General features: G+C 43.6%; 2 protein-coding genes across 2 annotated transcripts in view; one reads left to right on the top strand and one right to left on the bottom strand.

Annotated features, from left to right (window-relative positions):
• The window catches only part of nt5dc1 (5'-nucleotidase domain containing 1), a 41103-nt gene that overhangs the window by 2132 nt on the left and 12090 nt on the right, over positions 1 to 26881 (top strand). Inside the window, exons 4-6 of the mRNA XM_048986382.1 lie at positions 2260 to 2369; positions 3101 to 3180; positions 3376 to 3457. Of these exons, the coding sequence (XP_048842339.1) occupies positions 2260 to 2369; positions 3101 to 3180; positions 3376 to 3457 (272 nt within the window). The remainder of the gene's footprint in view (positions 1 to 2259; positions 2370 to 3100; positions 3181 to 3375; positions 3458 to 26881) is intronic.
• Positions 3794 to 10786, bottom strand: col10a1b (collagen, type X, alpha 1b). The gene is made up of 3 exons (XM_048986380.1): positions 10601 to 10786; positions 10063 to 10192; positions 3794 to 6276 (listed from the first exon to the last, which is right to left on the bottom strand). Exons 2-3 carry the CDS (start codon positions 10175 to 10177, stop codon positions 4427 to 4429), a joined length of 1965 nt encoding a protein of 654 aa, XP_048842337.1. The 5' UTR covers positions 10178 to 10192; positions 10601 to 10786; the 3' UTR covers positions 3794 to 4426.

Genomic DNA, 26881 nt, shown 5'->3' with positions numbered 1-26881 from the left:
TAAAAATATATATATTTTACAGTGTCTTGTTTGAACTAACAAACATTTTGCTTTCAGGAACTAAGCCAGATGTATATAGTAATGAAAGTGAGTCATATCACCGCTCTGGCGGTTTGGAGAGGGATTCAGTGCTTATCTGCATGTTTGCTGCTTCTGAGGAATGTATAGTTATTTCATACGGGGCTCCTGAATCAGTGAGTAGGATTTCTTGCTTAGCTGGATAACTTGTTGGATTTAAGGTAGTCGGGGCTTAGTGTGCGTGAACGAAGGTAAAGTCCATTTAAAATGTGGTACCTTAAATCCACATATCCGTTTAAGATAGAAATCCGGCTTTGTGGTACAGGCCCCTCATCGGTGCTAAATAAGAATCTTATATAGTAGGAAAGCTGAAGTATGATGAACGAGTGCCCTCTCTTTATTACACCCTGGTAAACATGTTCTCTGCAGTTCTTGATTGGTTTCAAAGCGGCGCTGGCTTATTATCGCTGGGGAAAATCAGCTACTTTGCTCATCAGCGTCATGGGTAGCAGTAGGGAATTCCATGCAGTCCGCGTGCTAATTACTGTAACAAAGATGCTGCCTTACAGGTTACAGTCAAACCAGCCAGACCTGTTTTTGATGTAGCGATAGACCAAAGGCTGACGATACTGTTGAAGGTTGGAGAGGAACCCTTTAATACCTCATTCTCTGGAACGGCATGCCAGCAGGCCTCCGCTTCTCCTGTTGCCGCTGCCTGATGAATATCTCGCTTAGGCCTTACCAGAGATGGGGACTCAAGTCTGAGACTCGGACTCGAGTCACGTTTAAGTCGCACAAACAAGGACTTGTGACTTGACTTTAGACTTGCCCTCAACGACTTGAGACTTGACTTGGACTTGGGTGTTGTGACTCGTGAACAATGACCAGGACCACTGGACGCAAGTCAGTTTGGACGAATCTTGATGTTGTAGCTGTCCATCTTGTAGACATTACTGTAGTGTTTCCACTTTAAAACTGCAGTTGTCGGGGCACACTGGACCGATCCACATTTTTGTTTTATTCCAGTTCCCTGCACACCTGTAAGGTATTTAGAGCTCCTGATTGCTTGGATCAGGTGTTCTGGGAACTGGGATAAAACAAGAATGTGGATCGGTCCAGTGTGCCCCGAGGACCAGTTTGGGAGACACTGCATTACTGTATGCATGCTGTATTACGAGTTACATATGGACAGTGGGTCATTATCCGGCTGGCAGCTCTGCCCAATCTGCACCTGTTACACTAGGCCAGCCTTATGGAAGGTGTGTTCTGCTGGAAAATAGGTTAGGAAACACTGCAGTAAGGTGCTTTCCGGTGTCTCTCGATCGGTGAATATGATGTACTGTGGTCCTCGGACATAATTAGGGTCTGAAGTAACTGAATCAGGCGTAACTTGATGTAATACAGTATTTTGAAATCTCAGCAGTAAAATGCACCTAGTGGGGGGGGGGGATCCACCGGTGGTTTACCCAAAATATTGCGGTATACCCAATATTACTATATTACCACCCAAGCCTAGACTATCCCCACATGAAACCATTGCGAGCCTAAAAAGTCAATTATTCATAACTTCACAAGAAATCAGAACTGATAAGGACCATATAATGGCAGGAGAGCAGCTGGTTTGGCTTTGCACGTTTAAGTACCTAATTAACAGAGCGAGGTAGATGCTGACTGTCTTTAAGTGTCCTGTTGGCTGTCCTGAGACACTGAGTGGCTCAATGGGCTCGGTCTCTCTGCCTGTCTGTAATCAGAAGGTCGCCAGTTTGAGCCCAGGCCTCAGCGGAATAGTGACGTGACCATGGGCCCCTGAGCAAAGCCCTGAACTCCAGGCTCCGGGGGGGCTGCATGTGGAATGAGCGTGTGACTCCCCAAGCTATGCAGAGCAAGATGGGGTCAATGGAAAGGAGAATTCCAATGTACCTGTACTTGTGCAAATGGCAAATAAAGGATTTATTAAAAAAGATGAATATATATATATATATATTACTTGAAGGAACACAAATTGTAGACTTTGGAGTCAAGTCACCAGAAATGATTAAAATGAGATGTAAAGATGTGCTTTTTGTGGTCAGCTGAATGTCAGATGCTGGTGTAGACAGCCTGCATTGTTAGTTTGCCTGTGTGTCAAGTATTAAAGTGTAGCTATGGACGAATGGTTTATGATCCATTTTATTTAGTAATTCATCACTCGATTTATTTTCAGTGACATCCTGTACAGTTGTGTTTTCTGTTCCCTTGTAGGGCATCACATGGGACAACTTGCTTAAGCACTGAAGATATTATAAAGCATTATGGTCCCAAGAGAGAGTGGAGGCATTTTGACAGCCTCAATACCTCGTACACCAGATCAGGTATGTGTGTGATGACGTCACTGGACTCCCTGTGCACAGCTCCTCATCAGATATGACATCATACGTTATTCATGCTTTTGAAGATTTCTTTCCTAGATTTAATATTTTGGTAACACTTGGGGGGACACAAATACTCAGAAGTAACTCTGCTACTACAAGTGCATTTGTGCCAAGTACAAATCATAAGCAAATATAGTCGCCATTTAAAATGAAAAATGTGTCATGATTCATTTATGATGAACAAACATGACATCAGTATTTCCTTTATGTTATTCATTACTTGTTGCTTTGGCAGTTCCTTCAGTAGCTCACTAAGATTTACAGAATGAACAGATATAGTAACAAATATACTAACCACTTGTGATAAGTGATGCATCACAATTCATTAATGATGAACGGACATCAGATCAGTATATTACTTGTGTTTTTCATTATTTGTTCCTTCAGTAGTTCACAAACATTTGCAGAATTAACTTGTATATTAACAAATATACATGACATCACTTTGTAACTGACATTTAGTTTGTGGTTAATTAACAAGTAATAGCGTAATACTACATTTGTATTCATAAAACATCATCCCCAAGAAGCAGAAGAATTATTATTCAAATAAGCGTGATACAGTTACCCTATAATATACTTCTACAACATACTACTGTATACTACAGCGATGTTTTATGGTCCTGTTTGTTTGTTTTATGTTTTTTCTTATTATTTGTGCAATTCCCCAGCAAAATACTATTTTTATGACAACTACTTTGATCTTCCTGGGGCGCTTCTCTGTGCAAGAGTGGTGGACATGTTACACAAGGTAAGTCTGCTGGATGCTGAGAAAGTTTACAAATGTTACAAATCGAACCCCTGTCTTTGCTTATGCTAACCAGACAAATACCCACATAGCTATAAATGCCTGTTCTGCGGTACATTTACGTAGCACATAACATAACTTTGAAGTTGGCGTTTTATGGTTAATACCGTATTGCGCTTCTTGCTCAACCGTTAACAGCGTGGGAATGAGGTCACAGCAGATTTCTGGAAAGACATCGTCGCTGCCATAGATCATAATTATAATACTTCAGCTTTTAAAGGTAAGTCAGAGTGCCTGTGTGTTTGTGTGTTTTTTGTATATGAACACATTACGTATAGCAGCAAGTTTTGATTGGCCGATGAAATAATTTTGTCATAAAAAATTACGTTAAATGGACAATGTATCGGACATTAAAATGGATGGATATATTGCAGTTATGTTCTGTATTGTTAACTAATATGGTTTTTTATTGGTAGGAAAAACATCTGTATTTTCTATTGCCATTATATGTTTCTCAAATATAGCTACTGTGCCAATCATTTAATTTAATGGTGTTTGTTTTTGCTATAAAAAAAGATACCGTACACTGGTGCCATCATGAGAAACAGACAATTAGTTGGGAGTACATTTTTTTTAATTATTTTGGTCAATAAGATGTACATAGCATTATGCATCTTGAGCAATATAACAAAGTTACTGACAAAACATCTATTGGACTTTTCCTGACTGGATTATCTATTCCTATATTTCATATATAAATGTGACAAATTCAATACAATATTGTTTTCTTTTTCAAGAATTATTCAATGTATATGACAAACATATTACACTATTCAGACAGACACTGAAGAACAAGAATCAACTGCCGTTATTTTATAAGCAAGCACTTTGTGTTTATTCTTTGAATTACTCTTAACTCAATATAAATGCAAGTACAGCAAGAAGTGAAACAATACGTAAAAAATAAAAAATAAAATGCAATGTAAAAAATCTGAAAATTTCTCAGTCCGAACAGTTGTCACCTTTCCCTTATACATTTAGCTACTTTATCAACTGATCTCAGGTCAGATTTCTAAGGGAATGAATTTTCTTTCTATCACCATCCATTTCTGAAATATTCAGAGAGTAAAACTTGCTTTAATTATTACTTGTGTTTTGTTTCGGAAAGAAGGCTGAGAGATAAACGGGGGATGGTGTTTCTTTCAGTCGTTCCGGAGTTTACGTTGTGTGCTCGTTTCGATGCTCCGAATCACGTGGAAGCTATCAGGAAGCCGGAGAAAGAGCAGTGGACGTTTTCGGCACCAAAGATTCCATTAGCCTCCTCGTCAGGTGCCTGAACAAAAACGGTGTCGTGCTCATGCAACTGAAGGACAGCGCTGCCGGTCATCTGGTCCAGAAAGCCGTTGTTATATTCATCGTAAGTGAATGTGACGGGCTGGCTGTTTTGGTAGAGTGCCACTAATGCATTGGCCCCGTTGACATGCAAGTGATAGGTGAAGTAGTAAATGCCGGGGATGCGGCAGGTGAAAATTCCACTGTGGGGGTCGTAGTGGTGCTCAGCGTTATATATGATCTGGTCAAAGCGAATAGGTTCTCCAGCTGGAGGGTACGCCTTAGTCAGCACTGCAGTGAAGGCAGACACTGGGATCTTGACCAGGGATGGCCCCATTATCTCATGCGATTTCATGGGTACGCCTTTGTCATAAACAATCTCACCAGGGGGACCAGGTGGGCCAGGAGGTCCCACTGGGCCCGGAAGACCGTCATGTCCCTTGGCCCCAGGAAAACCAGGGGGGCCCTGAGGACCAGCTATTCCCTTAGTTGTCATTCCTGCAGGACCAGGAGACCCAGGGGGACCTGGGTGACCTTTAAGGCCAGGTACACCTGGAGGACCTGCGGGTCCGATTGGCCCTCTGGCACCCGGAATTCCATTTTCCCCTATTGGTCCCGGTTCTCCTGGTCGCCCTGGAATTCCCTTTGCCCCTGCTGGCCCTGGTCCACCCGGGCTTCCAGATGAGCCTGGTATGCCTATTTCTCCTTTGTAACCTGGTATTCCAGGGGGTCCCTTTGGACCCATTAGGCCTGGTGCCCCTGGGATTCCTGATTTTCCGTCTAAGCCTCGAACTCCCTTCTCACCCATATATCCCTGTGGTCCGGCTGGTCCCATTGGACCGATGTCTCCTTTCAGGCCCGGGAGCCCGGGTTCTCCTAGTAATCCTCTTGCTCCTTGAGGACCAGCTGGCCCCAGAGAGCCAGTAGCCCCAGGTAAACCAGTATGTCCCATTGGCCCTGGCTCTCCTTTTTGGCCAGTGGTACCAGAGGTGCCTGAAACCCCCCTCTGTCCTGGCTGTCCAGGAATTCCAGGTTTTCCTATTCCTGGTAAACCAGGAGCTCCGGGTATTCCGGGGGGTCCCTGAGAGCCTTTAACCCCTCCAGGGCCAGGCATACCTGGAGCACCGTTCTGACCTGGCTTTCCTGAAGATCCTATGCCAGGGACCCCATCAAGACCCTTTATCCCTGGTTTTCCCATATGTCCTGGAGTCCCATCTCTCCCTGGAAGGCCTGACTTCCCAGGCTCCCCGGGTATTCCAGCCGGACCTGGTTTCCCTACCCCAGGAATTCCTGGTGGACCAGAAGGACCCCGTGGACCCACTGGACCTGACTGACCTGGACTTCCAGGAATCCCATATCCCTTCTCTCCTTTTGGGCCCGGAGGGCCAGGAGTTCCAGGGTGTCCCTTCAGGCCTGGCTCACCTTTAAGCCCCACTGCTCCGGGAAACCCTTGTGGCCCGGGTTTGCCGACAGATGAAAGCCCAGCAGGTCCAGGACTCCCAGGAGGGCCTGGTGAGCCTCTAGGACCCTGTGCTCCAGGTGTGCCTGGTGTTCCCCTCTCCCCTGGCATGCCGTTGCTTCCGGGTTTCCCGGGGGCACCTGGTGTGCCTGGTTTGCCAGCCGCAGAGAATCCTGCAGGTCCTGGTGGTCCAGGGGGCCCCTGAGTGCCTGGCTTTCCGTATCCGCTCTTGCCTGGAGGCCCAGCTGGCCCAGGTGGGCCAGGTTCGCCCGGTGTTCCCGGGGGTCCCGGAGCACCCTGTTCCTGCACTGCACAAAAAGAGGACATTTATTAGCATGCAGATCATAACAGCCATTACCTTTCCTGTAATACCGCAAAAGATATTTATTATGCGTGAAACACTAAAGCTTAAGGCTAGATTTGTCACACATTACGAAGGGGCATGGATACGGGTGTTGGAAATCACCGTGCCGCTGGCGTGTCACAGGCATGACGATGCCGGCTGACTTATTCCTAAGTGGCAGCAGTCTAGGCAAAGGCATCAATATGCCAAGAGCGTGGAGAAGGTGCCGCAGAAACTGCAGGTGCTTCTTTCCGACGGTCTACAGCTTTAGTGTCGAATGTAATTTATGTCTGGCTACTTTCATTTGTATCACCAACTGAAAATACATCACATATATTTATATGACTAGAAATTCAAAAAAAGCACGGATTTGTGGTTAAAACAGAAACACACAGACACACCACAAATTTCACAAGCCAGATAAACTGTTTAGATATTATAACCCAATTTGCATATTTCCTTGCATGTTGTTACCTCTGATAATTTGGCTTTGATGTCATCATTTGACTGAATGATTTACTGTCATTCTCTGTGTTAGAAAAGGGTGTAAGCAGGTGTCATGCACATATTTATTCGTACTGTGAAGAAAAGATTTTATTTTCTCCTATCAAGAAACAATTGCAATCGAGTGCCGAATATATATGTTAAGCTAGTCTTTGTGTTAGATTTTGATGATGCTGGACTCTAAATCAGCTACAGGAATAAGGTGTGAATCAAATAAAACGGAAAGAAATAAATTAGAGGTTAGAGAAACTCTGTAGACAGAGAAAAGCATGCAGGGAGAAATGAGAGGAAAACCCAGACTGTTAGAATATCACGTTAAACATTTTATATGATACGCTGTTGGGAAAAAACAATCGACTGATGACAGTACAATCTAGATACCTGTGATTGTGCTGAACGATGTCTTGTAATATTTCAATAGTTTCTCACTATTGTCCACTTTTTCAGTTTTGATTGACTTTTGCTGGAGAATTTCAGATCCATTCGTCAGATTACTTAGCCCTTAATTATTACCCTGATTATTTTCTTAGCTGCTTTTGGGTAAAATATATAATGGCATGCAATCATTGACTTCCTTTTTTGTAAAATTATAATTCGAGGTGTTTCAAGCAGACAGCATTTGCTGGTGCTTTTAAAAATGCATACGGAGATGAGCACATTTTCAGCCGCGTCGAAGGCTGTTTACTATTTGGTTCTCCCAATTACATATTTACAAGTGGTTTAAACTACAAATGGCCCAAGTGGTAGGATGTGTTTTAACATTATTAATTAAATTGATTTAAAGTAAGTAGCTCATTACACGACATTTAATTGTTTAGTTCTTAGTTACTTAAACTATTCGTTTCAATTCTCTGCAGGATCTTAAATAATGAAAATGATTCCTTCTGTCTTAATTTAACAAAGTGCTTGACTGATGTTTGCTATGCCGATGGAATGGGGTGATATTGTGCGTGAGTCATGGGGTTGGTGTGCCTTCGAGAGGAAGGCAAATACAAATAGCGAACTATTAAAAGGGTTATCTGGAGCTATGAGGGAATTTGTAAGGATAGACATCAGCGGTACAGATCTTATCTCAGAGCACTAAGACATCTCAAACAGGTCTTTCATATCTAAGAAAAGTACTTGAGCAGTCGCGTTGTCTAAAGCAGTGATTCCCAGTCTGTCTTTGAGACTCCAGAGTTGGGAGAGAGCAAAAACGTGGACTGTCTGCGGATCCCGGAACACCGGGTTGGGAATCACTGGTCTAAGGGAATGAGACGTCATGAATACTGAGACGTCATGAATACTGTCGGGAGAATGAGGTGACTTTAGACCAAAAAGCAGCGTGAGGGTCATGCATTGCGAAGTTGGCTTCTTGAGTTTTACTTCTTTGATGGGCTTGACATCTATTTAGCAGCCCTCGAAAACTCATGAGGGTCAATATTTTAGCTGAATATGGAATCGCTAGAATATACGTATAACATTTTATTTAAAAGAATATATATCTACATGTGATTCTTAAATAAATTATATGGCTTTAGGCTGGGCTTTAAATATTTTGGAAGAGATACTTCCAAGAGTTGAGCTTCCCGGTTTACAGGCATCGGTATTTCGTAAGACCTCATAACTGGAAGTCATTGTTTTACCCCCAATTGCTAATAAGAAGGTGCCCGACTGTCCGTTTGTAACCTACAGGTCAGGTTTTACATTGTGGCCCAGAGCAGAGTAAGCGTCAGTGTTACCTTACTAGCTATAGGGAAACTCTGTGGATCGTTAGTCAGGCTGCTGTGATTGTCAGCAATGAGTCGGCTTTGCTTGGTTTCACCATCTACCCTGTAATAGAACCAGTCATCTGGAAAATTGAAATTGTGTCATCCGTCTTTTTTTTTGTTAATTAAAAACTACACCTCTACCTGCTCTGTCCAAGACCAAATATGAATTCATGTAACGCCTTTAAAAGCTAAATGTGACTATCACTAATATTAACCATTTTTAGAAAATTAGCGATTTGGGATTAGATTTAAGTTTAAGAATTCAGGATGGTTTCCGTTATATAAATCATGAGGCAAGTAGTCTGTTTGGCGAAGTTTAGCCAAGTCTACTAACATTTGTTCTGGAAATATGGATGAACATTGAAAAAAAAGCCTGTTTACACCCTGACATTTCCCCCCCCCCTCTCTGTATCACCACTTTCATTATACATAAGGGAGTACGGGGCGATTTGCGGCCGGGACGAAGTGTCTCGGCAGTGAGGACGAGGTTACGGGGGCAGCATGCCGGGGAGGAAGTAATGGCCGCCTGCGAAAGTGCTCATTACGCGGCGTGAGCGGTCGCCGCGCTGCCTTAATCATTCTGAAAGTCCGCAGGCTTCAGAGGACGAGAGAGCCGGCTGGGTGACGCCCACATTGCGAGAGACCGCGACAGTAGACGTGCTGGGCTTGCCTTCTTCGCCACGCTACACTTGGTGGACTCGGCTAATGACTAGTTGAAGTTGCGATGTTTGTTTTGACGTGTGCGCACGCTGTGTTCTTGCTCTTGTTTGTTCCAGTAAGGATATCCAGCCAGTGACTGAACCGTCATTGAACATAACAACAGAATACTTCATTATGTACTTCAGGATGCTGAAGTACAGGAAGGTCTTGCTGGAACTTAAGGCTGGTCAGAAAACTAGGCTACATGCGACACTGAACAGGCTGAATGTGGTAAATTTACGGAGCTTTATGGAGATGTATTTCAGACTTGGATTTCCCCTTTTATTAATTTTTTCCACAAAAATAATATATTAAAATATTCAGTACTGCAATTTATCCTTCCACTTAGGATTTATTTTGCCTGCCTTAGAAAAAATTTAATCTAAGAGCAACTTAGAATTAAGGGTGCAGTTTTTCAGATTTACCTCTTTTTTTTTTTATATTTCTCCATACCTCCAGTATAGAGACAGTTACCGTTCAGTTTTTTTTGGTTTTTCCATATTCTTGGTGTTTTTTGACTAGAAAAACCTGAAGTGAAAGCCATTAAAAGGAAGGAAATCCACCGACATGTTAAGGCTACAAGCACACACTACCAAAGCAGCTCGACAGGAGATTGTTGTGTGAGCGCTTGATTTGTACCAGCCAATCATTTCAGTTGGATTTCATGTAATATATGAGACTTTTTTTTCTATTCTTTGCTCTAACAGAGAATCTGCTGCAAACTCTGCGATGGAGTACAGCTGTATATGCCCCTTATGGTCAGCGGTCTCCAAAGAGTCGGCGTGCCATGAACTCACCATGACTCTTCTTAGGGTAGGGCGCCTTGACGATTTGTCTGGCGTGGTATCTGTCCGGCGTCGCCTTCACCAAAGTCAGCGACAGAAGAACGACGCTGATCACCCGAAGGTCCATTCTCTCAGGCTAAACCTGCAAGGGAGAGTTGCGTAGGAGATACACGTTAGCAGACCGTTAGACATTCATCGCATTTGAACAGCCCTGCTGGTGAGCGTTCGCTGGAAAATTCTCATTGTTCTTCAAACATTTCCCACAATATTTCTTCAGGAACAGTGTGAAAACCCCATTTCAGAGATGCTATTTTGCTTGGGCATCCTCGCCACCTCAGGGTTTGCTCATGGTTGTCCAGACCTGGCTTTTAACAACCTTAAACCCACCACTCAGTCTGTTTAGCCAATGCAGTGCCAGGGCTTTGAGTCTGTACCTCTGACTCACTGGACAGTGTGGTACTTTGGCCTAGCATTAAGCAGGTTCTAGTGAACTGGGCCACTGTGTGCATCCCGCAGGCTCGGTCCGGAGAACCTTACAGGTGACACATACCAGTGCTGGCTCTTCAGCTCCAAATTAAAAAAAATTATAAAAAAAAAATCAGGGATCCAGGATTCTGTCCTTGCTGATGCTGTATATCCTTAGGAAGGGAATGTATTGGAAGATCTGCTGGGGTTCGATACGTTTTTTCGGAATTTTATACCCAGCCTGCCCATGGCACTGCTGAAAGCCCGCCCTCTATATAAGCACCTCCCTCCTACATGAAAGGTTTTAATTAGGGGTTCGCGTTGAGTCACGATGCTCAGTGAAATCGGCAGAGCAGTGTTCTGTAAGCACTGAGACCTGCGATTAGCTCGCCTTTAGCGTCACGAGGACCGAGAGGGCTTTCGGTATCGAGCTTGAAAGAATAGCCAAATCTCCCTACTGCCGAAGTTAAAAGTTAATGACCCATTTAGTGTTGAGGCGAGTTTCACGCTCTCCATCCAAATCGATCCCGTACGATAAACATGTCCTTGATATTATTTACAGTGTGTTTTTCGCAGATCTGTGCAAGATTTCTGAGTCTTGCAGTACTTTGTGATGATGTTTTAATTATGATTTTTTATGGTATTTTAGTCACAGTAAAAGACCATGAGGTCTTGTAGTATAAGAAACACTAGAGGGCAGCGTTTAAAGTCTTTTTTTTTTTTTAAAGAGTTGATCTCCCATTTGCTGGCAACGTCTCTGTTTTTATTTTGTTGTTTATTGTGTTATTTTCAGAGGTGTAAACTAAACACAGTATTGCAGTAATTTATGTCCACAATAGCAGCTTTACTACACATTTCCTCACTTGTTAGATTATATAGGGCTAATTATTTTATACTGTCTCATTTCCATAACGCCAAGTTCCTTCGTTTTTTGGGAGTTATTCATGGGTGAGACGCTCCGATCCCTGCGGTGACGCATGCAAGCGCTGAGTGAGTGATGCTTTTGAGAGAGCAGCTGACAGGCTGACTGTGACGCCTTGCTGACAGCGGTAGGAATCAGTGTGCAGAGCTCGACATTTCCTGACATTCTTGGATTTATGGTACATCAGGTGTCCACCCCTTTCTGCCAACTATACAGATATTTTTGGAATGAAGTTCATCTTTCATTCTTTCTTTGTTTCTTTCTATCTTTCTTTCTTTCTTTCTTTCTTTCTTTCTTTCTTTCTTTCTATCTTTCTTACTTTCTTTCTTTCTTTCTTTCTTACTTTCTTTCTTTCTTTCTTTCTTACTTTCTTTCTTTCTTTCTTTCTTTCTATCTTTCTTACTTTCTTTCTTTTTTCTTTCTTTCTTTCTTTCTTTCTTTCTTTCTTTCTTTCTTTCTTTCTTTCTATCTTTCTTACTTTCTTTCTTTCTATCTTTCTTTCTTTCTTTCTTTCTTTCTTTGCCATTATTGTAGAGGTGCAAGCCTTCACACACTCCATTTACTGTCTTCAGGCAGCATAATTAAATATTCCTGGACAGTGAAGGTTCTTGGAACCGTTTCCATCCGTAGAGCCGTGTAGAGCAGTTCCATAGAGCAGTTCTGAATCAAGTCTTGAGTTTTTGTTTCTGTTGACAGGTATGGTTTTTGCTACCAGTCACTGTCCTGCTTTCATCATGAGAAAATATAGCGAACCTGAATAATCTATCCGTCCATCTTCTGTAACCAATTATCCTATTCAGGGTCCTGTTGGGGGGGGGTGTGGAACGTACAGGTGCCAGGCGGGGATTTACCTAGAATGGGGCACCCCCCCCCATCCCAGGGTACACTCGCGCACCTTTCATACCAGTGGGCAATTTGCAAACTCTACACACATGGACCCATGGTGGAGACCCAGACCCTGGCCCCAGAGGTGTGAGGGAGCAGTGCTCACTGCAGGGGCACCTTGCTGAAAGATCGATTTGCTGAAAAGACTTTGGGAAATAAATCCTGAATGGAGCTAAACATTACGACACGGTTGTTTTCTCTTATTTACTTTCTAGCTCACACGGAGGATGTTTGTCTTCACTTTAGTATTCTTGAGGTTTGCCTAATTGCCTCAGTTCACTTACCTCAGTCCTTTCAGTAAAGTCCTTTGGAACTGAGCTGATGACGAGACAAGCCTCTGGTCACTGGTCCAGTTTCAGATCCTGTTTCCTCGCCGAGAGGATATTTTGATTTGTGGCACTTGGTGCTGAGGAGACTAAAGGAGAGACCTTCAGGCATCATTGTCCTCTACTGCCGTCCTTTTCTGAAGGTCCTGTAATTATTCACATGGGTCCTTTCAAACAAACGTGAAATATCAGAATGCTGTTGTTTGCAGATTGTCTGGCCGTATATGTATGATGTAGGATACGTATGACAGGCTTCCATGTAATAGCTTAATAGGGTCGGCTCTGACATTTCATAACTTGTAAATAACCTGTTAAAAAGAAAAAAGATTGAATTGCTCATGAGAGTTGGGCTTGTGTCATTTATTCTAATGACAATAAGTCAAGATTCTGTTCATATCCATATAACATGGGGGGCTGGTAGTGCTGACCAGATACTTTATATAGACACAGTAACTAGAAGTTGGCTGCCTGTGAAATTGTAGGTTTTGCACTGTGCATAGAATTATTGTCATCATATCATAGCAGTTTCTAACCAGCTGTGAAATTTGGCTGTAGGGTAACTCAGAGAGAAGGACTTATGTACTCATGCATGTGGTTTTGGGGTCACTCTCCTCTCATTTTCTATTTCATTTGTTGCAAAATATATTGAAGTCTCTGTCCGGTGTCAGCAGCATCCGTGTTGTTAACGCGCTGTGACCCATATCACGTGTCATTAACGCACTGTGGCCCATATCACGTGTCATTAACGTACTGTGGCCCATATCGCGTGTCATTAACGCACTGTGGCCCATATCGCGTGTCATTAACGCACTGTGGCCCACATCGCGTGTCATTAACGCACTGTGGCCCACATCGCGTGTCATTAACGCACTGTGGCCCACATCGCGTGTCATTAACGCACTGTGGCCCACATCGCGTGTCATTAACGCACTGTGGCCCACATCGCGTGTCATTAACGCACTGTGGCCCACATCGCGTGTCATTAACGCACTGTGGCCCATATCGCGTGTCGCGCACACGAGTCTGGATGGGCAATCACCCCGGTTCTGAGATGTTGCCCAGCTATAGATTTCCTGTAGAGTTAGAAGAGTCCCAAGGGCACCACCTAGCAATGACTTAGTTTTTTTTTCATGCTGATTTCTTGCTTGTGAGATTATGAAGATCTCAAAATAATTACTGTGGAAAACAATATTGAGAAAAAACAAGTATTGTGGAAAAATTGCAAGCAAAAAGAAAACTATGCACATGTGGCAAACTGCTCGGCTGGGGACAATAAACTCTGATGGTTAGAATGATACATGTGGAAACATGCATTAAATATGCTGACAGTAATGCACACATAACCTGTTGTCTTATTAAAAAGCTATTTTTCTGAATAGGTGTGCCAAGCCTTAATCCCTGCGCTAAATGACAGTAATTTGCATGCATTAGTTGTGAATGTTTTCATCAGGTATTTTTAGTCTCTGTACAAAATATGTGATGCTTCATAAAAAATGTCCCTTGGGGACGCTGCGAAAATGGCAGGTTGGGAAAAACATCTTTCATTTTGTTGTGTTTCCTTTTGGTTGATTGAAAGTTCTGCATTGAATATTTTGCTTTTATGGTTTTCTAATTGTTGACAGACCCATTTGGATCTGTTTTTGATAGAGATGAACAGTGTGTGAAATGGCATGAAACACTGTGTGTTTAGATGTCTATAATTTTAATTCCTTTTCTGCTGGATTTCGTCTTAAGGCTGCCTTCTGTCATTCATGTTTTTAAGACTGAAACGCTTAACGTTGCCTTAACTTCACCTTATTCTCCGGTAACCTTCACCTTAAACATGTGCCTGTTGGATTGAAAACACACACACACCCAGATTAAAAATTATCATATGGTGATGAAACAGCAGGAAGGCCCACATTGTTGGCCAGCATCACCCAGGTGCCAACATGGAGGTCAGCTCATTAAAACGAGCAGCTTCTCGTGCTGCTGTAGTGTAGTTGCTTTTCTGTACTGTATGTAGTGTTGCAGCAGTTTTCAGTGTTGCCTGTGTATTTAAAATGTGAGTCTTCAGTCACACTCCGTGTCAATAGAATTACTGCTGAGTTTAATGCGCATGGTGTGGGGGTGTGTTTGACAGTGGAAATGTGAAGACATGAGATTTTTGGGTCCTGGAAGCCTTGATTGTTGTAGCAGAACACCAAGACTTTTAAAGATAGAGTACTGTTCCGTCCTTCCCAAAATGGATATTTCTTGGGTCCAGCAAGACTGTTATGGGACAGCACAGATGAAGTTGGCTGACCAGATGTTTATTGTCTAGGAGTAATTAGAGAAGTATGTGAGGAATCGAGCTCTGTTTACGTCCCCCACCTGTGCGTCCATCTCACAGCTGAACGGGTAATTTTGCTCTTGTTTGTATGCACCAATGCAACACGTGCAGCTGCAGTTTCAAAGTGTAAACATCCGCCACCAGCGCAAAAAAACAGTGACACCTTGTACTGGAACGATTGAGGTTTCAGAATCACCTCTCAGCCTTGTGTAGAGAGTGTTAGTGTTTTTTTTTTTGGTTCTTTTACTGGGCAGATGTTTGAGAGGAGGATCCAGGGCCATGCAGTTCCAGAAGATACCTGTACTGGTCCTTCAGGTAAATCTAAAAATAAGGTGTTCCTTCTACTGTAATTAAGGTGTTCCTTCTTCACGAAAGTCTCATTTGACACGCATCAAGGGCTTTTAGCCTCCTGATTCACAACCACGAGTAAACAAACGCTCTGCTAGGAGAGAGTCGTGGCTCATTACCCTGTAGTAATTGCAACAGTGTCGAAATCTTGTCAATACATGATTTTATGCACTGATTTCTTGGTCTAGAATCTTGTGAATAGGTAACATTAAGTCATTTTCAGGACTGTGCATAAGTTCAAGAAAATGGCGTTTAAATGATCTTCATTTAAGTGTACAACTATGATATTATGTTTGTCAAAGTGTGTCGGCTTAACCAGTTGAAAACCTCTCCAAAAGTCACCCCGGTATTTGCAGCTATCCAATACAGCCATGATTTCCTGGCTTGACCACTAGCACACCTTACATGGCCAATCAATACCTCTTTGACTTTTTAAACTAATTCATTAATTAATTGAGCTGGTGGTGAAATTTAATGAATACATGGAATGGCTGAGGCGCCCCTGAGGAGAGGTTTGGGAACTGAAGCGGTGTTCACCTAGTCATTTAACTTTTTTTTAATCACGTTGTTGGAGATATTTGGTCCCCACAATGTAACATAAACATAATCCACACACACACACACACCAAATGCAAATGTGCTTTTTAGTAAATACCTACTGCCCTTGCTCTTTTATTACAGACACTGTCCATAATAGAACATCATTACACAAATTACCAGAGTTGGCTAATTCAGGTCCATAGAGTAAAAGTGCAGACCAAGATTTTGTTTTAACCAACCAGTTGAGTCCTGTGTGACTGTGACTCTTTATGCTCAAGTGGTTGTTGAAACAAAATCTTGGTCTGGACTTTTTCTCTCTGAACCTGAATTACCCAACCCTACTGCAAATTACATATATAACAAAAATGTCTCTAGGAGTGTCGGTTCATACATTTCTAATTTGACGCTAGCTAACGATAGTTTTGGAATCTTTTTGTTTGAACACTTCAGCACTCAGCGGAATGTTTGAGAGAAAATGTACTGGAATAATGTTAAATATTGCTGTAGGAGGTGTGATTACCAGGCCACGTGAGCGTCCACGGTGAGGAAAGCTGCAGGGTGCTTCCGGACCTGTGCCTCCCGCAGAGCAGTGCACCCCTGTACTGGGGGGATGAATCTGGAGATGGATGTCCTGGCTCTGCCACATTGCTCTGGATTTGCAAGGAAGTGTTGAGTCATTCTGAATGCCTGGAAGAGTAATGGTCGCCGGCGGTTGTGTGCTACTGCGACACACGGCGCTTAGGGGTTATGCTGTACACAAAACAGTCCATACCATGTAGCCAGTCAAGGGTCCGCTGTCCTATTCTGAAGCCATTTAATGGTAGCTTTGATGTGCTCATTGTGGCCAAGCAAGATTCACTCAGGCCACACGTGGAGAGACTTTGCTTTTGGTTATAGGCTTAATTGTTCTTTTTTGAAATTATATGTGCAAGTTATTCATTTAAATGAGTAAGTAAACCATACAAACACTCTGTTTATGTGAAGTATGGGGTTGAGTATGGGGTTTTTGCTCTGTATGGACCAGCTCACTTCACATTCTTCCTTGGTTTTTGGGAAAAATGTATTCATGCAGAAAAATCATGTTTAAATGGATTTTTGGACCGGCGTATGAGTTTAGTGTACTTTGCTTAGTCAAAATGGAAAACATTTTGGGTGTAGGTTGGGGAGTGTGCGCTGATGCAGCGTGTTGCCACACACACCACATGGCCGGTGACCCCCCCCAGGCAGATACACGGTCCCACCGTCCCCCCTTCCAGAAGTGGCCATCCATCTGCCGCAGCCAGGTGTTACGTGGGCGTCCCCTAAGCCTGGTCCAGCCCCTCGAGTCCTCAGCAGTGAGGATCCTGCGAGCCGGATCACCCTTCAGGGAAACGCTCCACATGGCTGTAATGCCGTAACTGACGCTCCCTCACAATGCAGGTAATGTGCCTCATTCGGCACTCATCTGGCAGCCGCTCATTCGACACCAAGTCAAACCGGCGGCACCCAAGGATTCTCCGAAGGTGTCCTGTCATCATCCCAGAGAACTGTAGGGTATAGGATAAAAAAATATCGAGGTCTATCCATCCATCTTCCATCAGCTTATCCAACACAGGATTATATGGCAAACCGAGAAAATATAAATATTCAAAGGAAAAGTAAAGTCTACCTTTTGTACCCCTCAAATTCAGCTACTCCTTACAAGGGGTCTGTGGCAATGAATAGGGAAGATTACGCCTGAACAGAGGCCTGATTCACAGTGGTGATTCACAGTGGTGATTCACAGTGGTGATTCACAGTGAATATGGTGGAGGGTGCCGGACAGTTTACCATCTCAGTTTTTAAAATTTTTCATAATCCTGCAAAGTCTGTATTTTGGTTTCCTTGGCGGGCTGTGAATTTTAAATAAGGGAAAATGTCACTGTTGTATTTAGATACTACAACGTATCACTGCTTTGATGCTTCTGCGGAGATGCATGTTTACTGCGTCAGGTCCATAGCTGCCTTTCCTACTAAGTATTAAACTCGGGTAATCAGTTTTTTTCAGATATACTTTTTTCATGTAAGTAGTGTTTTTTCCACAGTAAGCAGTCCAGAAAAAAAAAAAAAATATATATATATATATATATATATATACCCAGTCCAGAAATAATATATATATATATATATATATATATGTATATGTGTGTGTGTGTGTGTGTGTGTGTGTGTATAAATTTCTTTTTTGCCTGGACATGCACATGGTCAGGCCCAAGGAGCTGATGCTCATACTGATCATCTGCGTTATACTTCATTCTGTGATTTGCGGAGCTAAATGGAGTGAAGAATTTTGTTTGTGTGTGTAATTTGGGACTTGATATACGATTGGAAAAGGGACCTGGCAGGCTTTTAATTTTTGACATGGAAATGTTATTTTTAGTTTCACAGGATGGTTAAAGGTTCGTCCAAGTTTATCGCGATGTGTAAGACTGTGGTGTTTTACTCCGAGAACTTTTTTCTGATGTGATGCAATCGTCACTAGCGGATTTCTGATAGAGGGGAAGGGCTGTTTTCTGAAGATCAAGCGGGACGTGGAGGATTTCTGACAGAGCAGAACACATCGTGTGGTGCAAAGGAATATTCTTTACGTACGCTCTTAAAATTTCATAATATTCCAGAAAATATGCAGTTTATGTACACCTGACAGTTATTCGCTTGATTATTGGAATTCCTCGATGTCCAGAACGTGTTTTTATTATGGTTTTTTTTTTCTAACTTCAATCCAAACGCACGTCAAGGAAATAGGAAATATCCGTGCGGTGTCTCTTTGGGGATTAAGCGACTGTCCCCCGTCAGCCAAGTCCGACATGTTCCTGGGGGTCGTCGGCAGCAATCAGCCAGTAAAGCCTGGCTGTGTCAGACCTTCTCCTCCTCAGTGGGATGGCAGGTCAGCTACTTCTGCTCTGGAGGACAGATGACAGGATTCAGGCCCAAAAAGCTATCGGGGTGGAAAGCTGGAGGTGGCCGCCATGACTGTTGTCTCCTAATGACCTTCTCCATGCTGTGCAGAGATTGCCGTTCGCATAAGCTAAAATGTAGGGCAGGCAATAATAATAATAATGTTTATTTATATACCTTTCCTTGAAGGAATGCAGCTCAAAGTGCTTTTACAGTAAGGAATATATCTGAAAATATAGATAGGAACAAGATGGATAAAATAAAATGAAATAAAATTTCATGAAATTAAAGGAAGGAGAGTAGTAAAAGCCTAGCTTGTAGCTGCCTCAAAATTGTATTGACAGAATAATTAAACATAGCATTATAACACGTAAGTCATAAAATCAAGTCAAATACAACATTTTATGTGGTTGTGCAGTGTGTATCATGTTTACGGCAGAACTTCATTTGCTTGCTGTGAACTCCCATTTAAAATAAGACTAAATGTTTTATACATCTAAATGTTTATTTTTTTTTCCTGCAAAAACACCCATCCAGCTTTGAAACCGCTTACGGTACGGAGTGACAGTGAGCTTGTTGTCTGTTACGGGAGACCATGGCACACTCACACATGGTAGGTGGTTCAGTGACATCACTTCCTGTAGCCACATGGTCCTGGATTGTGGGAGGAAACACATGCAGGAACAGGGCTGAGATTGAGACCTACAGCCCTAGAGATATGATGCAACAGCACGATCCACAAAACCACCCCCCCCCATGCAAATACGGTATCAATCAGCTTGGTGGCCGATTGCTTTTTAAAGTAAATAAGCAAACAGAAAACTGTCTCTAAATCTTGCATTTGTCAATATACTGAAACTTATTTATAGTTTTTCTGGTGGAAATTATTTTTTATTTAACAGACAGGCAGCAATCTGCACTGCACTCACCAGCACAGCATTAGTTCTGGCACGGGGGCCATTATCTGCCTTTTCCCTGCTGGTTAGAGGCTCGCCATAGAGGAGGGGGGAATTTAAATTTCTTTTTTCGCTTTTATCTTACAATAAATATGTCAGGCAGAGTCGGGCTGGGTGGCCCTGGGCTGGGGGGGGGAGATCTGTCTTAGTGTCGGGAGTATCAGTGCCGGAATGAATCCCAGATTTCTGGTTTTTTATTATTCCTTATAGGGATTACAGGAATTGTATAACAACGGTAAGATAAGATACGATACGATAAGATGAGTCCTCACGCCACTGCGCAGGTGGAAATTCTTTTGCATATTCTTAGCTCATGTAGGATTACTGTTGCTACAGTAGTCTGGCAAGGTGATCCTTGTGCATGATAGATGTAACCGTCGTTAAAACAACACACTTTCTGGGCCCTGCTGGAATTACGTCTGTGTGTCTGGGGTTGGGATTTCCCTGCTCTGCCCGGTGAGATTTCCCCTCTGCAGCACAGCACCTTCCGTCGGCGTGACAGCCATGTGTCACCGCCATTTGGCCAGGATTTCAAATTTAATCTTTAGTTTCAGCCGTCAGCCTCTCTCTCCTCTAATCAGCAGCTGTATCTGCCCGCCAACAGCAGGCATGCGGAGGAGAAGATGGGTGCAGCTTCTAAGCCGTCAAAACTTTAAACGCCCAGGGATACCGAGCGGCCGAACTCCCAAGAACGCTCTGCCCCCCATGGACGCTCTGCCCCCCACCAGAGTCTGAACGGAAATATAATGCATAACCATCTGCTGAGGCTCCCTCTGGTATATCACCGAATTATAGGTCCATACCTTACACGTACTTTACACTATGAGGTAGAGATTACTTTTGCCATTACACATGACTTTAGTTGTGTGTTCATTTCATTATTTTCAGGGGTATAATGATATTGTGCATAACTTATTCATTCTTTTATGGGTCGTTGCTGTGGATGGACTGGGGTATGTTTGCTGGATAGTTTTAGCTTACGATGAGAGGTGATCGTTTGATAATTTTCTTTAGGTTTTTAGCTAAATTGGTATGATGTCCATGTGTCCTTGCTTGAGTAATGTGGCGGATTGCTGCATTGCATTCGGTGAATTTCCAGGATCTGTCCTTATATTCAACCCAAGAGGTCACATGAAAACGGACTCGCTGATACTAAGCTTGTCCAGGTTCTGAGGATATTCTGTTTGCCAGTCCGAGTCTAAATGTCACCTTCATAATGCTGGAGTTGCCCCACTGGAAATCATTCTGCAGTCTTTGGCCATTTTCGGGTCTCCCAGCAGGCTAGAGGAGTGGAAACTGGGCAGCGATGATCCGAAAGCTGCCTCCCCTCTTCCCTACTTTGGTTTTTTTGTAATGACAGATTTGAAAGTCTCTAGTTTTTCTCTTGGAGAAGAGTGACTCTGCACTTGGCATCCAGACATATGAAAGCCTTCACATTTTTGTGCTGGATTTGATGTATGGACACAAACTGCTCATTTAGCTCTTTGATTACTTTTCATAATGGAAATGTGTTTGCACCAACTTTGTTTTGTATTTTAAATACAGTTTTGGAGGTAGGGCCCCACAGGAGATCTTTAAAATCCGCGTGTCTCTCAGAAGCGCTGTCTGCTCTTTCTGGGGGTTAACTGGAGAAACTGCAGGGCTGCCATCTCTGAGGGGTAACTGGAGAAGCTGCAGGCCTGCCATCTCTGAGGGGGTAACTGGAGAAGCTGCAGGCCTGCCATCTCTGAGGGGGTAACTGGAGAAGCTGCAGGCCTGCCATCTCAGAGGGGTAACTGGAGAAGCTACAGGCCTGCCATCTCAGAGGGGTAACTGGAGAAGCTGCAGGCCTGCCATCTCAGAGGGGTAACTGGAGAAGCTACAGGCCTGCCATCTCTGAGGGGGTAACTGGAGACGGTGCAGGCCTGCCATCTCAGAGGGGTAACTGGAGAAGCTACAGGCCTGCCATCTCAGAGGGGTAACTGGAGAAGCTACAGGCCTGCCATCTCAGAGGGGTAACTAGGAGAAGCTACAGGCCTGCCATCTCAGAGGGGTAACTGGAGACGGTGCAGGCCTGCCATCTCAGAGGGGTAACTGGAGAAGCTACAGGCCTGCCATCTCTGAGGGGGTAACTGGAGAAGCTGCAGGCCTGCCATCTCAGAGGGGTAACTGGAGACGGTGCAGGCCTGCCATCTCAGAGGGGTAACTGGAGAAGCTACAGGCCTGCCATCTCAGAGGGGTAACTGGAGACGGTGCAGACCTGCCATCTCAGGGGGGTAACTAGGAGAAGCTGCAGGCCTGCCATCTCTAAGGGGTGCCTGGACAATCTGGGGTTGTGTGTCAGGGGGTCTCGTTTAAAGCTGTTTTTTTCTGGTTTCTGGAATTATACACGGTGGGTTAGCTGCCTAAGATAAGCTCTAGGCTCCCCCAACCCTCTCATGGATGGATGGATGGATGGACGGACAAAGTCATTTAAAGTAGGGACGTGCATCTCCATCATTGATGCAAATGCGATACATATCTGCCAGTGATCTGATACTTTAAAGATACATATGAAGTTACTAGTACTGTGACAGGATATGATTGACTACTAACCTCACCATACCTACTTCAAAGGCTTAAGCCAAAAGCCCTGTGAGTGCTAAGGGTCCTGAGTAATGTCACGTCTGGCTGTCATAATAACGTCTGAGCTATCAGCATGCAACCATTTAACCTGAATTGTGCAGGGGGGGTAACTCTTTAGCCACACACCTCGGTTTTGGGGGGGTTGAATCCTGACCTTTTTCTGTAGTAGTTTGCATGTTCTTCCCACACTCATCTCCTGCAGATGCTTACTCTTCTTCCTGCAGTCCAGAAACATGCGGTTAAGTGAGCTGGTGTCTCCTACGTGCTCCTAGTGTCTGATGGTGGCCTTCAGCAGGGTAGCCTCCTGTCCAGCGTGTCCCCAAACTTGTGCCCAGTGCCTTCTGGTGTGGGTTTTCTACACCACCATGACCTTGTACTGGTTTTGGAAGATGGGTGTTCTGTTATTTCTGTAATGAAAAATTACGACAGAGTAGAAGGTCCTCTTAACCAGTTTCTGGATAGATACAAGCAGCTGGGTTTGTATTGGAATTAGTCTTCTCTAAGTGGGACTTGTGTGGGAAGTGCTGAGAAGTGTCATGCATGCTTTGGTTTACTCACTTTGAATGTTCTTCATAGCGCGATGCTACTCGACCAGTCAACACCGACATCTGCACTTTGTATCTTCTTTGATTTCCACTAATAACTTGCCAGCATTCGGGGCTCTTTGGATGAATGGTGAATGAAACCAAACAAAAGCCACCTGCCACGTTTTCAAGGAGGTGACAGTGGGGCATGTTCTCTGCCCGCGGGCTCAACGCGTACCTCGAGATGAGGAGTCGGGGAACGAGTCTCTCTTCTTGTGGTGCCCGATGCCATCTGCACCAATCCTGATGTCAGGCAGAAATTCCCCCGTCGTGGCTGTTTTGCAAAACCGCAGTCATGCATACAGTGGAGGATGCAAACGAGCGCATTATTAAGGCAGTGAGTTTTATTTATGTCCCCTGCGTATGTTCAGCTGCCGGGTCACATAGAGGCTTTTGGAAGGTCGGGAATATCAGGAAGGTCGGGAATATCAAGAGCTTTAGGTCTTCATGCGTCTCACTGTTATCATTACCCTGAGTTTGCAAATTATGATTCTCCTTTTCTTTCCTCTGCCGCAAACGACTGAAAACTGCGTCATAAGGGACTCGGCGCAGCAATTTGTGGCAGCTCTGCTAAATGTGGCTGCGGCGTCGGCTGTGTTTGTTGCTTCGCGTTTTTCCCCGGCGGTCAGACAGGTGCAACGCGGCCTCCTGCCTGGACACCGGCTCCCATAGAAATGCAGCTAGTGCTGCATATTTGAAAAGGCTGCATCGCTGCCGTTTCTGCCGATAAAGCACAGAGTTTATAATAGTTGCAAGTAGTAAAACAGTTTTTTTTAGATAAGCTAAATTTTTATTTGTGGGTTCTTTGCTTTTTTTGTGACAGGGGAACTTGTTTAATTGTCAAAGTGATAAAAATAAGACTAAAACATTCCTTGTTGACCCAGTAGGGTCATTCTGACATAGCGTTGCGGCCTGTACTGCATGTTCAATGCATGACGAATCGCCGTGTTTCCCTGGTACACTTGGAAGGGGTGTCAACAGCTAGCTGCACCCCCTCCCCCACCGAGCATTACTGTGGAGGGCAGGAAAGCCAGGTAGAGCAGAAGCCACACTTGGGGAGTCCGACTCTCCCCAGAAGCCTGTGACGTTTGCCTGGAACCACAATGAGCCCGGGAACATGGATGACGGATATACAACCGAGAACAAAGTGTCAGAGTGATGAAACTGGTTACAGTATTCAGAGATAATTGATGAGTTATTATTAAGGGAAACCTCTTCGAAGGATGGTTAGCGCAGATTATGTATATGTATAGCGAGTTGCCTCTTAATCTCAAGGTTTTTTCACTAGGGATTCCTTCTACTCTGAAAGTGGCGTTAGGAATTGATAGTATATGTTAGTTTGTAGATTTATCATTCTAAACGTGTGTGATAGCAGGACATACTCTGGCTATTTTTATCTGCAGGACTTGTGACGTGGCAGATGAGACACAACACACTTTAAAATGAAAGGTTTTAAGCCGAGCTGTGGTGAGCGAAACGCCTGATCGGTTTGGACTGGGAGATTGTCACTGAGGGTGTTTTGGCAGGTCTGAGTGTTTGTCCAAGGGTTTTTTGGTGAACTCGTGGCACGCAACACTGCCACCTACTGTTTTTTAAATCAAAAATCAGGGTCAGGCAATTACATCATATAACTCATCTTCTATGACTGATCCAGTATAGGGTTGTGGTGAGTCTCAGGCCTTATTTGATTCAAACACAGAACACAAGGCAGAGAATCCCTTCGATGGAATGCCAGTGGGATTCGAACCCTCAGCCCTGAAAGTGTAAGGTCACTAGACCACCTCTTGAAACAGCAGCCAATGATGACATTTGGGTTTTAAAAAATATTGTTCAGAAAATACCACAACCCTGACCAGGAAAAATGGATATAACATAGATGGACAGATAGATATTTAGGGAAATAAATATGTTTTGCAAGATGGGGTAGCTCTCTGGTAGTAAAAAAGATGAATGTTTTGATGCTGCAGTCAATTTTGAAGAGCTTGAGATTTCATGGAAACACATACAGGAAATCCTGACTTCTAAATGGAGGTATTTAGTGTGATACTAAACTTTAACCACGAGGGGGCAGTAAAATCTAAAAGATCTTCAAAGGTTCATGGCTTCATATCGTTTGTAGTTCTCAGTAAGCGACCACTAGGGGGAAGACTGGAGACGGTGCTCGACCATTACGGGCGCATGCACACTATGGAAAATTTAGAGGCACCAGTTAGCTGACTTATATGCTGTTTACTGCCAAAACCCACACACCACATGGAGAACATGCAAACTCCACACGCACAGAAGAGGGGGGGTTTGCAGCCCCAGCATTCGAGATGTAATGCTAACCGCTGGCAGAGTGTTACTGCTAATGTGTGACTCATTTGTTTTTGGGGTTTTTTTTTGCCTGATTTTATCAATTTTCCACGTAGATAAATGGGAAACATCTCTTAGTTGTCTTTAAATAAATATACCGCAAAGTTTATCTAAATATCTCAAAGATGCCCCTGGAGAGAGCAAACTAAATGACACAAGGGGCTTTCTGCATAGTGATGCTGTCAGGGGAGAAACTGCCCTCCTGTGCACCATGATGGAGAGCCCCAGTGCAGCATCTCTCCTTTGAGGTGGCATCTCTCCCACGGGCCTTTGAGGTGGCATCACCTCTCAGAGCTTCAATGTCCTTGTCCCTTTTGATGGTCAGCAAGATACCTGCTTGTTGGAAACTTACTTCCCCTTGTCGCGTATTCCAGCTTCTGCTGTTTATTTCTATTAAAATCATTGCTTGTTTAAAAAACAGGGATTTTTTTACTCTGCCCATGGCATACAAACCACTTTTTGATCAAAATGTGTGTCATAAATAGCCATTGTGTTGACCCCTAGTCTGAAGCTAAGCCCCTAAAGCCTACTCGCTGTATCCTGGCTGAATGCCAGTCTTATCTGGACAGTTGCCCAATTATTTGAAAGTAATTTGAAACGCGAAGAAATAGTATCGCAATACTGCTATAAATATTGGGGTCCAAACGTCTGAAATCACTTTGAAAATCTGAGAATTTAGAAAATGTAATCCTAGAGATAGACAAAGTTTTGGCATGGAGGAAGACGTACCAGCATTTCAGAGTGGATCACTGGGGAAAAAGGCCTATTTACTGAAGAATCCAAGTCAGATTTATGTCAGTAACAGAAGGGTTTATGTAAGGAGATGAAAGGAAGGAAACGTCGTACCGCAGAGTATCAAAACACCAGTGAAACATGGCAGTGGGAATATTCAAGTCTGGGGGTGTTTTGTGGCAGGATAATGACCCCAAACATGCCTCAAAGCTCTGCAAGACCTCAGAAGACCAAGAAGTACTGACCGTCATCGACCTTCCTCCGCAGTCACCTGACCTCAACCCCGCCGAACATTTATGGGAGCACTTGAAGCCTGAGAAAGCCAAGCATTCAGTTATGTCACAATTGGAACATCCTCACATCGGACTAGAACACCATGGGTCATCGGGGTTTGGACAAACTTGCGGAGTCGATGCCAATTTGAGGACACTCCGGCTCTGACGTTACGAATGCTATGAAATTCTGGATTGCGTGTGATTTTTTTTTTTTTTTAAACATTCTCTCAGGTCATTATGCTGATAATATAATCCGTAATGAACAAATTTCATATTAAATGAAAAAAGTATGCACTACACAGATAGTTCTTGTACAAAATAGCCTTTCCATAAATGTCATGAATTATGTGTGTGTGAAAGGACGTTCTGAGCTCCTTTAGAGATTGAAAAGTATATGTTCATGCACCTTCGTACTAAAGACTGAACTCTTCGTTTGCAGATGCAAACTGAAGTCTCACCAGCCTGAGAGACCTTCTTCTGTCTCCAGCTCTAGGAGTGCAACAGAAGTACTCAGCAATTCATTTGCATACAAAAATCCATTTGGTTAATTTTGGCATTTATTCCTGCAAATCATACGTTCCATTAGCCACAGCAGCAAACAGCTGGTTACGC

The sequence above is a fragment of the Brienomyrus brachyistius genome, chromosome 19 (assembly GCF_023856365.1).
Source record: "Brienomyrus brachyistius isolate T26 chromosome 19, BBRACH_0.4, whole genome shotgun sequence".
Lineage (NCBI taxonomy): Eukaryota > Metazoa > Chordata > Actinopteri > Osteoglossiformes > Mormyridae > Brienomyrus > Brienomyrus brachyistius.
The sequence above is the reverse complement of the archived record's forward strand: the minus strand, read 5'-3'. Positions and strand labels throughout refer to the sequence as shown.